This window comes from Trichoderma camerunense, assembly GCF_050948025.1.
Source record: "Trichoderma camerunense strain CBS 138272 chromosome Unknown V8C40scaffold_7, whole genome shotgun sequence".
In the NCBI taxonomy this organism is placed as follows: domain Eukaryota; kingdom Fungi; phylum Ascomycota; class Sordariomycetes; order Hypocreales; family Hypocreaceae; genus Trichoderma; species Trichoderma camerunense.
The window spans coordinates 376,255-389,268 of record NW_028145363.1 but is presented as its reverse complement, the minus strand read 5'-3'; the positions used below and the strand labels follow the sequence as shown (position 1 = coordinate 389,268).

General features: G+C 49.4%; 5 protein-coding genes across 5 annotated transcripts; 1 reads left to right on the top strand and 4 right to left on the bottom strand.

Moving 5' to 3' along the window:
• Window positions 1–210: 210 nt before the first annotated feature.
• V8C40DRAFT_242378 (cytochrome P450) lies at window positions 211–2,415 on the bottom strand. The gene is made up of 2 exons (XM_083215206.1): window positions 526–2,415; window positions 211–458 (listed from the first exon to the last, which is right to left on the bottom strand). The coding sequence occupies exons 1-2, from the start codon at window positions 2,033–2,035 to the stop codon at window positions 235–237; spliced, it is 1,734 nt and encodes a 577-aa protein (XP_083074089.1). The 5' UTR covers window positions 2,036–2,415; the 3' UTR covers window positions 211–234.
• A 517-nt stretch (window positions 2,416–2,932) lies between these two features.
• V8C40DRAFT_242375 (flavin monooxygenase-like protein) lies at window positions 2,933–5,555 on the bottom strand. Its single transcript, XM_083215205.1, has 7 exons — window positions 5,210–5,555; window positions 4,953–5,084; window positions 4,792–4,820; window positions 4,694–4,724; window positions 4,327–4,606; window positions 4,144–4,270; window positions 2,933–4,056 (listed from the first exon to the last, which is right to left on the bottom strand). The coding sequence occupies exons 1-7, from the start codon at window positions 5,262–5,264 to the stop codon at window positions 3,076–3,078; spliced, it is 1,635 nt and encodes a 544-aa protein (XP_083074088.1). The 5' UTR covers window positions 5,265–5,555; the 3' UTR covers window positions 2,933–3,075.
• Window positions 5,556–5,585: 30 nt separating this feature from the next.
• On the bottom strand, window positions 5,586–9,211 carry V8C40DRAFT_242373 (uncharacterized protein). The gene is made up of 2 exons (XM_083215204.1): window positions 7,502–9,211; window positions 5,586–7,414 (listed from the first exon to the last, which is right to left on the bottom strand). Exons 1-2 carry the CDS (start codon window positions 9,074–9,076, stop codon window positions 5,999–6,001), a joined length of 2,991 nt encoding a protein of 996 aa, XP_083074087.1. The 5' UTR covers window positions 9,077–9,211; the 3' UTR covers window positions 5,586–5,998.
• A 313-nt stretch (window positions 9,212–9,524) lies between these two features.
• On the bottom strand, window positions 9,525–12,202 carry V8C40DRAFT_242372 (ATP-binding protein). Its single transcript, XM_083215203.1, has 3 exons — window positions 11,880–12,202; window positions 10,489–11,585; window positions 9,525–10,403 (listed from the first exon to the last, which is right to left on the bottom strand). The coding sequence occupies exons 1-3, from the start codon at window positions 12,004–12,006 to the stop codon at window positions 9,984–9,986; spliced, it is 1,644 nt and encodes a 547-aa protein (XP_083074086.1). The 5' UTR covers window positions 12,007–12,202; the 3' UTR covers window positions 9,525–9,983.
• Window positions 12,203–12,345: 143 nt separating this feature from the next.
• On the top strand, window positions 12,346–12,943 carry V8C40DRAFT_242370 (uncharacterized protein). Its single transcript, XM_083215202.1, has 2 exons — window positions 12,346–12,426; window positions 12,492–12,943. The coding sequence occupies exon 2, from the start codon at window positions 12,494–12,496 to the stop codon at window positions 12,809–12,811; it is 318 nt and encodes a 105-aa protein (XP_083074085.1). The 5' UTR covers window positions 12,346–12,426; window positions 12,492–12,493; the 3' UTR covers window positions 12,812–12,943.
• The last annotated feature ends 71 nt before the right edge of the window (window positions 12,944–13,014 follow it).

Sequence of the window (13,014 nt, the reverse complement as noted above, 5' to 3'; positions counted from 1 at the left end):
TATGGAGAGTCTAGTCTAGCTGTTTGTTTGATTGTTTGTTATCATTGCACCAGCGGATGAGGATCACTGAGAGCTGTTGTCTTATTTCCGACGAATCACTTGCTGACAAAAGATCCATCAGGGTTCAGCTACAGCATCATCACTTACAGCTTCACACAACCTGGATGGCCAAGATGACCCAGAATTACAGACACAAATACTATGAAACTTGTCGAATTATGTCTCTTTGTTCATCTATCTTCGCTTTTCCTCACCTTCGACCGGCAGCTCTCTCCGCTTAATCCATACCTTGAGCGGCTTCTTCGGATGCTTGTTCGCAACAAGTTTCCTCGTCTGAGGCTCGCTCCATGATCCTCCCTTTGGCGGCTGCATATCGTAAAATGTGATGATGGCGGCTGCATATAGCAACATCTCCCGCAGCGCAAATTGCCTTCCTTTGCACATCTTTATACCGCCACCTATTTGTAAAAAGGTTAGTAAAAGGAGTTAAAAGGCAAAGCGCTGAAGGGGAAGCGAAACACTCACCATATGGCCGCATCGTCCCCAGTTCTGCTGTAAGGACCTTGTTGCCGCTTTCATCCACTGTTTCGCGCACATGCCTCTCCGCTTGCCACTCAGTCGGGTTTGAAAAGTATTGCGGATCAAACTGGTGCAGCTCTTGAGGGACGTGTGCGTAAGTCCCCTTCTTCAACAAGAAGGACTCTCCGCCTTTCCCTCTTGCTTCCAGCACAGTATCGCTGTACATCATCTTCATGGCCCATCCGCAAGAGTAAACCCTCATAGTTTCAATGTACGAGGCCTTAAGGAGCGGGCATTTGGTTATTAGTCCGTCGATATCCATGTCTTCCAGCACCGGCGGCACCCAGACTGCAGATCCAAACTCGTTCTTTGGCTGCACGGCCTTGACATATGGCGCAATCTCTTCACGAACCTGTTCCAAGAGCACAGGATCCCTGTAAAGCTCAAAGAGCATCCACGAGATAAGAGGGTTGGAATTCGCAACCGAAGCCCATAGCAGCGCCAGGTCAAAGGACGCACGGCCGTCGAGTGACACTCCATGCTCCCTGAACAGCACAATCCTGCTCTTGACCAGTTGGCTGACGTTGTCCAGATTCTGCCACTTAGGGTCGACCTCTTCGCCGTCTAGATGCTTGTCCATGGCTTCGTTGAACTCGTACAGAAATGCCAAAAGGCGTCTCCTTGCCAGCTTTCCGCGCTGAAGACGCGGCCATGGAATCCAAGAAGGAACGCTCATGGCCAACAAAACAAAAGCCTCGTTATATATCCACATCCATTTCCACAGCTCGGGAAAATTTTCGACAAAATCAGTGCCGTAGATGGCTGGAATTGCTGTCGTTGCGACATAATTCCTCGTCAGTTCCATCAGGTCGACTTGAGTGGTGGGAACCCCTTTGTCGCCCTCTTCAATAACATCAACATCCGCCATCTTCTCCCATTCAGTTTGATCCATAGGGTTCGGGCTGAATGTGACATAACTATTGATAGTTTGCTTCACTTGCGATAGAGCCCCCCCAGTGATCTCGCTAAGCCCCGGCTCAGAGCTAAGATACTTGTAGAGAGCCAGAGCTTCGGGGAATATCTTGTTATAAATGGCAGCGTCTTTCTTGCTCACGCCAAAAGTAGATCCAAGGAGGCGATTTGCCAGCATTTGCTCCTCAGCAGCCGGGCGGTGCAGGTTCAAGAGTGCCGCAGCCAGTGAAGGCTTGTAGATGAAGTGGTGCATCTTGCCGCCCATTTTCAGAGAAAAGATGCCGTCTGTGAATCGACTCCGCATGCTGGCCAGAAAGCCGCCTTGAGCCATGGAAAACGCATGTCCGAGGAACGGGAGCCAGTAGCTTGGCGATGCAGGAATTTTGTGTTTACCGCTTGCATCCACCGTTGTAGAGCTTCCGGTGATGGCTTTTGTTGTGAGAATAAGGACGAGAAAAGTAGCAATGACGGCGACAGCAATAGACTGCTGTCTCTCGTCCAGCCTCGAAGTGAGGTCGCTCCAAAGAGCCTCGACAGACACCATTGTGCAAGCCGAAAGAGATAAATCAACGAAATTGGAAAATCAGGTCGCCTGTGCTGAATGATAGAAATTGATGCGTGAGGAGCTTCGAGTTTCGATCTTGAGCATTGCGTCTTTTGTCTGAATATATATACAGAGCACACTCGTGCCTCAATTTGTTGGCGCTAGGACTTGAGTTGCAGCCGTTGGTCAAAAACAACGAATGAATGAATGAATCATGGACCGAAAGATGACCAAGTCGCCATGCAAAACCCGAAGACCTTGTAGAAGCTCCGATCACGAATGAGAACTAGCCATCCATGCCGCAGTTCCGAGGCGATTGTTTGCGGCGGGATTTTTTCTCCAGGACTTCGGACATGGACCAGCAGAGAAGCGAACTTGATGATGCCAGCGAGTAGATTTTCTCTCTTTTGCTCTTTGGACCCGGCTATAATTAGGCGCAGGGGTATCGGAAGGCTTCGCGACCCCACCCGGCCATCAGATCTCAGCTATCAGCCTACACAGAAACTCGGTAGCTTCTGTCCACCATCAATTCGGCGTTCTTTTGTTCGGTGCCGATACCCATGGCCGGCAGATTGCTAGGCGGCATTACGATTACAAGACTAGGCTATAGCCTCAACTCCAGAGATCGGCATGCAAAAGATGCCTATTGAGTAGGAATACGAATAGTTTTATTCAATCTGGAAAGGCTATAAACTGCGAGTAAACGTCATGTGCTTATTACTACCTGGTTCTCGGTAAAAAGCAAAGAGGCATCACATGCGCCAACTCAAGCAGGCAGCGATGCATTCAGACATGGGTTCAGGGCATGAATCATCAACAAAGAACGAAGCCCTCATGTTCGCACCCTCAAAACAACCAAACGCAGCAAAATGGGCCATCATCACGCACGGTGAAAGAGGCATGGATGATTGAAATCTATCTAAACACTTCAAAAAGTGCATGCGGCAATATGTAAGAGATGTCTACTCTGGATCGCTCGTGTATTCAACTCCAACATTCATCGCTGCAAAAACTATATCCTTATTATACCATCTCCTTCATCAAGCCTCCTTCTCTTTAATCGCCTTCTCAGCCGCCACCAGCTTCGCTTTTGCCCTACTCTCCTCAACCTCCTTATTTATTCTCAAGATTTCTGCCCTAGCACCGTCCCAGCGCTTCCTCCTCCCAGGAAACAACCTCCAAAAAGCCGAAGTAAACGGACCGTCCATAACCATCTTCCAAAGCTTCCTCTCTCTCCACCAAAACATCCACCCTTTCCATCCCCAGCCCACATTTTCCTCCACGCCCGTACCAGCTGTTTTATCTGCCCATGAGAGCCATTCACTTGGAGGTACTGCCGTAGGGATCACAGCTCCGCTCTGTGCGAGAGTATATATCCTCTTCTCCTGCTTGTCTACCCATTGCTGCATCGTCGATCGCGGCGGGAGCGAGGCTTTTCCAGACCAGACTTGCGCGATGCACATGCTAGCAAGATCAGCAAGGCAAAATGCACCAGTGACGAACCAGACACAGCCGAGGAAGGCCAGAGAATCAGGTGCACTCATAGAGAAGACGTTTTGATACAGCCGTGGATAAGGCCGGTTTTTCGAGCCAGGAGCCTGTAGCCAGCTGGGTGAAGGCATGGAAGACGGATCATATGCCTTCTCCAGCAGGCTGAAATCATTCTTGTATCCCGTACAGCAGATGACTGCGTCGGCTTCAATGACCTCGTCAGAGGTCAACTCTATCTGTCGGTCACCAAGAAACCTTCGAATGCCTTTTATTGACACCACTGCCTTGGATCGAAGGTTGGCAATGAGCGTGTCGGAAATCACTGGATTGGCCACCAGAACCGAGAGGGCTGGGTCAAGTCCCCAAGCTGGATCGACCTTTCCAAATGCGTCGGTCATGATTTGTCGAGCTTTCTTGTTGTATAATCTTTCGGCGAACTTGGGAAACAATTTGTTGAGGACTCCTTGCAGGTTGATGAACCTGTACGATATGCGGCTTGTGGCTGCTACCCCGTCGAGGAGCCGCGGCATCTTTCAAAGATCAGTCAGTTTCTGCTCATTATATATAGCACTTTCCAAATGAGGTGGAAGAACGAAAGAATAAAGAAGGATTCATACAATAACGGCGCCATGGTGGTGTGATATCGAAATCTCGGGTGCATGGCCAACCAGTGCATCTGCGATATCACTTCCCGTGTTTCCAAGCCCCACGACGACAACTCGCTGCCCAGAAAAGACTTCAGGTCTGGATTCTGTTAGACCCTCTCTGCTCAACCATCTCGATAATACCAGCGAGCTCACCTTTTAAATGCCTTGGAGTGAAGTAATCGACCAGTAAACAGCTCAGCGCCTTCAAGCACGGGCATCATGGGCCTAATATGAGGGCCCGTAGCCATAATAATCTTGTCAAACCACTCGCTCGGCCGATTTTCAAAATCGAGCCTCCATCTTCCGTCGTCATCTTCTCTAGATACCGACCTAACGCTTGTAGAGAGGCAGAAATGGGGTCTGAGGTCGAAGTGTTCCACATAGGCTTCCAAGTAGCTCTCCACCTCTTTTGCAGTGCAGAATGTCGAGGTTCCTTGTCATCGTGCGGTCAATGTCAGCTGCCAGTTTGGCAAAGTATGTCTTCCAAGGCCATGAATCAAGGCCAAAGCGCGGCGCTTACCAATGGGAAAAGGAAAATCGGTAAAGGATGCCTATTTCGAACTAGGTCAGTAAGAGAGCATCTAGACATTCGTTCAGCAAACGCTGATCAAGACTTACTCGATCAATTGAGACGTTGACCGTAGTTGCTGAAATGGAAATGGGAAATGTCAGAACAATAGCCAAGCCCGATATCGTGAACCATAACAAAGAGAAGAATGATGCAAGCGTTTATCCGGTCTGTATGTCAGGGTCAGAATCTCAGCGCCATGACCACTCACATTCTATGATGCTCAGAGTCTCTTCATCTTCCGTAAAGTGCCACAAGCCGCCGACATAGTTGCTGCGTTCAAATCCGATCACATCAAAGCCTTCTTCCAACAAGTTCTTGACAGCGACGATCCCCATAGCCCCTGTTCAGCCGTTAGCTGTCTTTGCATCTCTCTTGCATCCCAAACAGAATCGATAAAGTCAAGGAATCGGTCCTGGTGAATATACTGATGCTGATGATCGAAAAATGCAAAGGCAAAAGACATACCCAGGCCAATCACAGCAACTCTCTGTCGCCGCGACTCCATGTTCTCCATAGCCATCGTTCGTAGTCGAGCACGCTATGGCAAAAGCCACGCTTATCTGCCCACCAGCAGTTAAATCAATCGATATTGGAGAGAAGATGCAGACGCCAGAACACTCGGGCTTAGTCTCGGCAACAGCGGTTTCAGCTGCTAGGCCGCAAGCTGAGAGACGCCAACTGAGGGGGTTTTCATGGCTAAGACCCGAATACGCATTGCACCCACTATGGCAGATCAATCGGCAGTTTACTTCACAATACCATGTGAGATCCGATTTACCGTATCGTCTTTTTTGTTTCATTCTCAAGCTCTATACTCATATTATACGTACTCTACCAAATTGGACTCTCAATGACTAAACACCAACTCTATCTGTGAATTATAACAGCTACCCCCACATCTCGGCCCTCGCTAGAGCTTCGGCATACTTTGTAGCGACACGGGAAAATCAATGATCGAGCTCACATTTACTGACATCTAAGCATCTTTCATTCGCACAAAGCATCCTACTCAAATTCGAGCAGGTGGACATCCTAATTCTTCATTTTTTACAAGCAAATCGAGCCAATTCTTTGTTTGACATGTACACGTTCATCAAACTCGAACCGCCTTATCATCCAGCCACAATTATCATCCATGAATACCCGCACTCAAGCATAGCAAATGCTCAATTCCAAACCATTACCCGAAAACCCTCCAATCCGTGAAAATCTCAATGTTGCGCAATTATAAATAGGGCCATCGTGGGGCATGCATTAGGCCAGGATCTTGGCCGGGAGATCTTCCATGTCATCCATATCGCTGTCTGAGTAAGGCTCCGCCGGCAGAGCAGCAACGCCATTTTCCTCCTTTCTGCCCTTGGTCGCCATGAATTTCTTAGGAATCATTATCTGGGGAGTCTGCGCTTCCTCGAGATTTGACTCTTCGCCCTCATCAGCAGCAGCTAAGGGTATAGCCGGTTCACTATCTTCGATAGGGTCCTGGATGTCAAGAGTCGCCTTTTTCGACTTACCCTTCCTAGAGTATGTCTTCTTCTTCGGTTTGGGCGTGGCCTTCGGAGGTGAAGGCGGCGGCGCTTCCATCAAAGCTGGATCAATAGTTATGTCAGCCTTGTTGTTTTCAGCTGCCCCAGTCTCCTCTGCACCAGAATCCTCGACAAACTCGGCACTTTTCGGTGCTGGTGCTGGTGCTGGCCTGTTGCGGAAACGAAGTTGCTGAAGAATTTCCTTCTCTCGTTCATCATCATCGTAGCCACTACCGTTGATTTCAGGCAGTCCTCCCGTTCGGTTGTATTCGTTAATGATGTGCTGAGCAACGTCTAGTACTGTCAAAGCTTCCCAGCCGGGGACTGTCTGTTTCAGACGGTCCCAGAGCAATACCTGGGTGTGAAGACTCCATTGGCCGCGGAACTTCTTATCAAGGAGTTTTGACCAAGGAATATCAGCGTCTAAGAGCACAGAGGCCTGTTGGATTGCCAACACCAAACGGTATTGCTCTTCTTCATGCATACTTGCGAGTTGTTGACGAGCTGAATCGAGCTGAGAAGAAATATCCTCGTCCGAAACAGGCATCTCAGTAGGTGCAGGCTCTGGACGTTTTTTCTTCTCGGAGGCGGGCTTCTTCTCGGAGGCAGACTTCTTATCCTTCTTCTTCCCAGAAAGGCGATTCTGCATTGCCTTCCACTTTGTGATGCATTGCAGCCGGCTCCGCTTTCTTTCCATATTCTTGCTGATATCTTGCCAGTCGATTATGTCTTCAATGTTTTTCTTGTATATAGGATTGTTGGGGTGTTCTTTTCGGAATTCTTCAATAGCCTCCACTGCCTCTTCGACAACTTGTGACAACAGCTGCTCTTCTTCTTCGCTCCACACATCCTTACGTTGGTATGGGCCGCACACAATGTAATTGCGATACCGATCTCGGACATCTTCGGGATGGCGGTTGATGAGACCAGCAATTTCAGACCATTTATTTCCATGCACGGCAATGAGTTGGGAGAGCTCTTCATCTTGTTCCGGTGTCCATGTTCCTCGTGCAACAAAATTATGGTACTTTTTGCGAGCAACGTTGATGACCTTTTGTCTCTTGCGGTCAGGGCACACTTCAAAGAGGCGGTACCAGAGGCGTGCATGAGCATCACCGGCTGTTGTACCTCCAGGTGCTTGGATCATCTATTTTTAAAATACAGGGTAAGTCATTTGATTCCAGCCAGCAAAGCCAGTTTTGAACATGGTGGGCACGGTGCAATTGGGCCTTACCTGATTGACTTCAGCTTGTGTCATTCCATATTCGTCGCGGAACTGTTCAATAACGCGGGCAATGCCATCGAATTCGGCTTCTGTGAATCGTCCTTGCGTGTAATTTCCCGAATCGCCTGTTCTCGCCGCTGGCTCTTCATATTCTGCGTTTTCAGCATCCTCTTCCAAGGGCTGCAAGGGCTGCTGCGTCTGTTTCTTAGTAGCACGCTTAGCCCGTGCTCTCGGCTTTGGTGTGTTGGCGGAGGGGGACGGCAGCTCTCCAAGTGCTTGACGGTTCTTCTTGGAAGGCGTCTCTGTTTTGGTCTCCTGCACAAGCAACACGGGCTTCACCTTTGTTCTCGTAGATCGCCGTCGTGCTGGGCTTTCAGTTGGCTGGTCCTCTGCTTGAGCAGAATCTCCAGAGCCGTTGACACCGGTTGCATTCTGATCAAGGTTCGCTTCGTTTGCCCCATTGCTCGCTTCATGTTGGCTACTCTTATGTTCTCTCCATACCTCGCGCGCGATGTTGAGCATTTCCTCGTCATCACGATCATCTACGTGGTCACCAGATGTTTCTCGCTGGCCATTTGAGGCTTCTTCTTGCGGAAGCGAATCAATTGCCATGGGAGCCATGGGGGCAACTTGAGCTCGGAAAGGTACACTATTCTCCCTCGAGCGAGTTTCCTCTCCCGTCTGGCTGCGACGGCGAGCACGGGCGACGCTGGGCGACAATTGCTCATCGGCATCGGCGACATCATCCTCAATTGCAGTGCCGAGTTGGGGACTGGCGGCATTGTTTCTGGCATCCAGGTTCTCGGTCTCGTCTTGCGTCTGCTCAGCAGCCGGGTGGGCATCTTCAATGCCCTTTCTCTTCTTGTTTCGCTTGCCGTCCACGGAGTCGGACCCCTTCCGTTTCTTCTTCTTCTTTTGAGAGGCTTGGGCCTGCACCAAGTCCAGTGCATCCATCTCGGTGGTAGCATCTTCAAGCGCATCGGGACCTCGTTCGTCATCTTCGGCGGCGGTGGGGGCACTTGATATGAATTGATTTGTGTCGGTAGGCTGATCCTCAGTGATTTCGGTATGCTGCAAAGACTTTCTCTTCGACTTCTTGCGCTTTGAGGTGGGTGCGTTGGGATGGTCGTCATCGGCAGCGATATCAGACGTCCTGCTTTTCTTCTTGCTAGATTTGGCGCGTTTCGCGATATCACTTGAAGGAGGAAACTCAGGCTCCTCGTACTTTAAGGATTGGGGTGCCCCCGAAGAAAATGGGAGCTGTGACGCGTTGCTGTCAAACATTTCGAGATCGCCAAAGTCGACATCGACATCGGCAGTTTCGCCTTCGTCAGGGTAGTTGTCGACATCTTCCATCTCCTCGACACGAGCGTCATCAATCTCAGCCATTGAGGCAGTATATCCCTCGCTTCCCTGATCTTGATCGCCTTCGCCTTCCTGGGTAGATTCGAGTTGCTCGCGTTTTGCTTGATCGAGCTGTGAAGGCGTCGTTTCCGATTGAGTCGAATCAGGTGCACTTGAGCCCATGAAATAGCGCAATTTGGAAGCCAGCTGGAAATCGGGCCATTTGGCGTTGGCAGGCATGAGAGCAGCAGCGAGTGGCGAGCAGATGAAGCTTCGCTGTGCTTGTCCCTGTCCGTGGCCGTCTCGACTTGCTCCGAAAATATTATGGGACTTGGAATTTCGAGGGATGTGACTGGCCTTGGCCCAACCGCGATGTTTGTGCCTTGTCGGTGAGGCAGCTTAACAATTGGTACACGAGCGCGTAGCTTTCGCGTTAGGGATGCCAAGGTCGCAGGCGATAGTGTGCTGACCAGTCAAATTGCAGTGGGGTGATTATTGAGTCCAAACAGCCCTACCCTGTAACTACCCTAGACCGCACCGGAAATTGGAAATTGGATATAGGAGGCAAGAAAATAATCATAAACGCATAAATTCATTGATGAAAACATCAATATATTTATGAGATTTTCCCATTTGGACTATATCTAGAACAAGTGTCCACCAATATTCTCTTCTTGTCTCTTGCCGGCTAATACACAATCGAGAGTACATGTATGCTGCATTGCCCTGCTAAATGGGGGCTGCTCAAACATGAATGAGAAATAGAGGTATGAACAGAAATGTATTATCAGAAAAAAGGGTATTATCTAAAGCTAGGTAATACAGTCAACTAAATAGAAAAATAATGCCAAATATGTATGATACAAAGAATTCTGAAATGACAAATGAAATATTGTAGAGTCTCCCAGCTCTGACCAGACCATCAAGGTAGGTCGCCGGCATCTCTCTTTGTGTCTAAACTCAAGGAAATTGCTTGCCGTTGTATGGCTATTTTGTGTAAACGCAACGAACTCCAAGGCCCGTTTCATCCATTATCGTCGCCTTTGTTGTATTCGAACCGTCGTCGGATACATGTCTCATCAAATGCTGCTTTTATTCGTACCAATTGATTTTGTGCATGAGTTGTTAGTAATTGCTGCCGTTTGGCTTAGTCGTCGTTTTCTTCCGGCTGCTTCAATTTGACCGTGATGCCCTTGCGGGTTGTCTGAATGTCATATTCACCACCAAGGACCAGATCCTTGGCGACGAGCTCTCGGGTACGACCCAAGCTCTCAATATCAGAGATTCTCTGAATGGTATCTTCCAGGTGCTTCCGGAACCGAGGCTCAGCGCATATCTCCTTGAAGGCGAGGTGCATCGGGACGCTGCTTGCACGAACGTCTGCTTGGCTGGTGACAGTAAAGAGATTCAGACTATCGAGATCTCGGATGAAGTCGGCTCGAGTCATGAGCTCCTGGGCTATGTGGAAAGGGAATGTTGGCAACAGGTGACCCACGACTGGATCGTATGTTTTGGCCATCTCTTCTTCTTTGTCAACAAGTGCCAGAGCAAGGACCATGGCAGCCGCCTAAGTGAGAAATTGGCATTGTTAGCTGGGCGGAACTTTCACGTAAAGCTGAGTGTTGGGATGGATGTGTTGATATAAGACGTACCGCCCATTTCTGCTGATCCATCACGTCATCATCCATCTCTGAGCCAAGGATCCAGCATTGGTTGAGAAACCACTTCTTCTCGGTGTCTTTGATCTGTTCGCACGTGCGAATCATATCCTTGCTCTTTGCCACGCGGTTCAGAAAGCTTAAGCGGCCGCCGATGCGATCGTATACATCTTCGAGCTCGTGGTGGTTAGGAATCTCCTTGAAATATCGCATACGGTATTTCCGCAGGGCATTGATGGCTTGGGACTTTGGTAAATCAGTAACAGCAAGAACTTCCATGCGAGTGGCTAGGAGCTTCAACCGCTCGTATACCCAGTAATCGTCAGTGTTGAATACCATCGTGACCAGGTTTGCCGCTGCCCACTGTTCAGCGCGCTGCTGGAAAAGCTCAATCAGGTCTCTGCCTTCTTCGTTGTTCCTTAGAAGATGCAGCTGGTTCACAATGACGACGAGCGGCTTCCTTCTTTTTTGGACGAGCAGCATAGCCACCTTTTCTAGCTTGTTCAAGGCTCGTTCGATATCAAGCAGAGCAGTGGTCTCACGAGGACCTCGTTCGCTGAAGTAGCCTCCAATGTAGTCCTCATGGAACTCATAGTCGAGACATTTTCCCAGACGTATTCTTACGATTTCAGTGTCGGCATGAGCTTCAAACATGGCCACGCCATCACCGTCAGTCTTACGCATAGCTTCGATGAGCATGCTGCTTTTGCCAGTTCCCTTTTCTCCCATAAAGAGATAGTAATGGCCGGATTCTCTACCGTCAATGATTCTGTCCACATGCTCCTGTTCAGGGCGTTGGACCCAGTGCTCATCCTCGGGAGCCACTGTTCGAGGCACTTCCTTTGCGGTTGTCGCCAGGTCGAGAACTGGGTCGCCTGGTTCGAATGCGCGCGTCATTTTCTTCAAGACGAGCATTTTGTAGCTCTTATGGTAAATGTAGCCGGCAGCAGCAAATCCGAAGGCAAGGACGAAGATGGAGGCAAATGTGGTAGCGGCACTTTCGCCCATCTTCTTGAGTAGAGATTCCTTGCCCGCATCATGACGACTATGAGAGGATGACTGTGAGAACGTTGACTGTGGGAATCCCTCGTCTATGAATAGTGTTAGTTTGATTGAAATTGGGCACTGTATCTTGTACTATTTAGACATTTCGCAGCGACTCCAAGACAAGACTATATGTACATAAAGCCACGGGCTGCTCGGTTACGAGGTTGCCGATTGTACACAAACTTGAGACGCCTGGTGGTAGTACAATGTGTGCATTTTCAAACAGCCATTGACCCCAATTGCAACCATGAATCGCACGAGCATCTCCCAAACACCAAAGAGAGACGCTGAGATGAGTACAAAGCAAATAGTACGATAGTATCAGTAAACGAACGTACCGGTTTGTCGTCGAGGTGCCTGAGTGGAAAACCGGGGCCTGCATAACTGTCGCGCGCTGCTGCGCCCCAGCCTGCTGGGGATGGACGGGGGGATATGCCGAGTCAAGCGGCTGCTTTGGCGTAGCATCGTGTAGAGACTCTGGCCGAGTCGTTGGCAGATGGAGATTGTAATTGAAACTACACAGCCAGACAAGAGACTTTGAGGTTTGAGGGACGCTCGGGAGTGTAGATGAACTACCTTGCACCTTAGTCCAATTAGCAGCGCTTGGCAATCCCGATTACATCTGCTGCTGTGTTACCCAAGTTCTTTCAGTTGCCATGCCCCTGACGTCTCTTGGCGCAAAAGGGGCTTCAGCACCCACAGCTTGCTGGAATTGCTGGCTCTGGCACCGGCGGCCTCCCAGTGGGCATATTATTGGTGCGTGGCCCCCAGCCTAAGCTTTGTGGCGCGTTGCATTTTACGCATCAATTAAATCCCTTGCTTGGCCCTGTAGATTCGCGTGTCATCAAATAGCAGGGGTCAATGTCTTTGATCGATTGATTAATAGTGGGATTCCATGCATGTTGCAGATAGTATATTAGTGGTATATATTGATTAATGCAGCTGTACAGATATGATCCTGCTAGACACCATCGTTCTACTGTATTCTTACATATCCTGCGATGCTGCTTTGTCCACGTCCATGTGTCTATATTTCTTTCAGGGCTCGTTACGCGTCTTTGTCTCCCACTCAGCAAGCAGCCGCGTCATCAACCGAACCCACAACTCACAACTTTGTAAACAAAGACCAAAATCCAAAAAGAGGGGCTTCAGCTCGAATGCCCACACACGTGACGGGCCAGCTCGATGCATGCAGTTGCGGCCGTGCGTGATGTGGGCTGGCACTTGCCAGGTGGGAAAGATGGAGTCGATCTCGGGGCTCCAGCTCTAGATCGGACATCTAGACTTTGGCCTCGATCTTCGACCAGGGATAGTTACAAGTAACAGTACTTATCAGATTCTCTGAAACAAGCCAATTGGATCTCTAGCCATGCCTCTTTTTATATACCGAAATTCTGTCTTCTATCTTCCCTCCTCGTGATCGTGATGGACGAATATCAAGCTCTTACTTTCAGTCTTGTCCGTCTCCCATCT

Bases quoted from the DNA above. Each gene is read 5' to 3' on its own strand.
- V8C40DRAFT_242372 (XM_083215203.1), bottom strand. From the start codon at position 12,006: ATGCTACGCCAAAGCAGCCGCTTGACTCGGCATATCCCCCCGTCCATC. The intron at 11,586-11,879 runs GTACGTTCGTTT...CACTATTCATAG, and splicing joins GGCACCTCGACGACAAACCG to ACGAGGGATTCCCACAGTCA. The intron at 10,404-10,488 runs GTACGTCTTATA...TTTCTCACTTAG, and splicing joins TGGATCAGCAGAAATGGGCG to GCGGCTGCCATGGTCCTTGC.
- V8C40DRAFT_242370 (XM_083215202.1), top strand. From the start codon at position 12,494: ATGATCCTGCTAGACACCATCGTTCTACTGTATTCTTACATATCCTGC.
- V8C40DRAFT_242375 (XM_083215205.1), bottom strand. From the start codon at position 5,264: ATGGCTATGGAGAACATGGAGTCGCGGCGACAGAGAGTTGCTGTGATT. The intron at 4,821-4,952 runs GTGAGTGGTCAT...TTTCCATTTCAG, and splicing joins GACTCTGAGCATCATAGAAT to CAACTACGGTCAACGTCTCA. The intron at 4,057-4,143 runs GTATGAATCCTT...GATCTTTGAAAG, and splicing joins ACCACCATGGCGCCGTTATT to ATGCCGCGGCTCCTCGACGG.
- V8C40DRAFT_242373 (XM_083215204.1), bottom strand. From the start codon at position 9,076: ATGCCTGCCAACGCCAAATGGCCCGATTTCCAGCTGGCTTCCAAATTG. The intron at 7,415-7,501 runs GTAAGGCCCAAT...TTTTAAAAATAG, and splicing joins CACAAGCTGAAGTCAATCAG to ATGATCCAAGCACCTGGAGG.
- V8C40DRAFT_242378 (XM_083215206.1), bottom strand. From the start codon at position 2,035: ATGGTGTCTGTCGAGGCTCTTTGGAGCGACCTCACTTCGAGGCTGGAC. The intron at 459-525 runs GTGAGTGTTTCG...TTTTACAAATAG, and splicing joins GGGGACGATGCGGCCATATG to GTGGCGGTATAAAGATGTGC.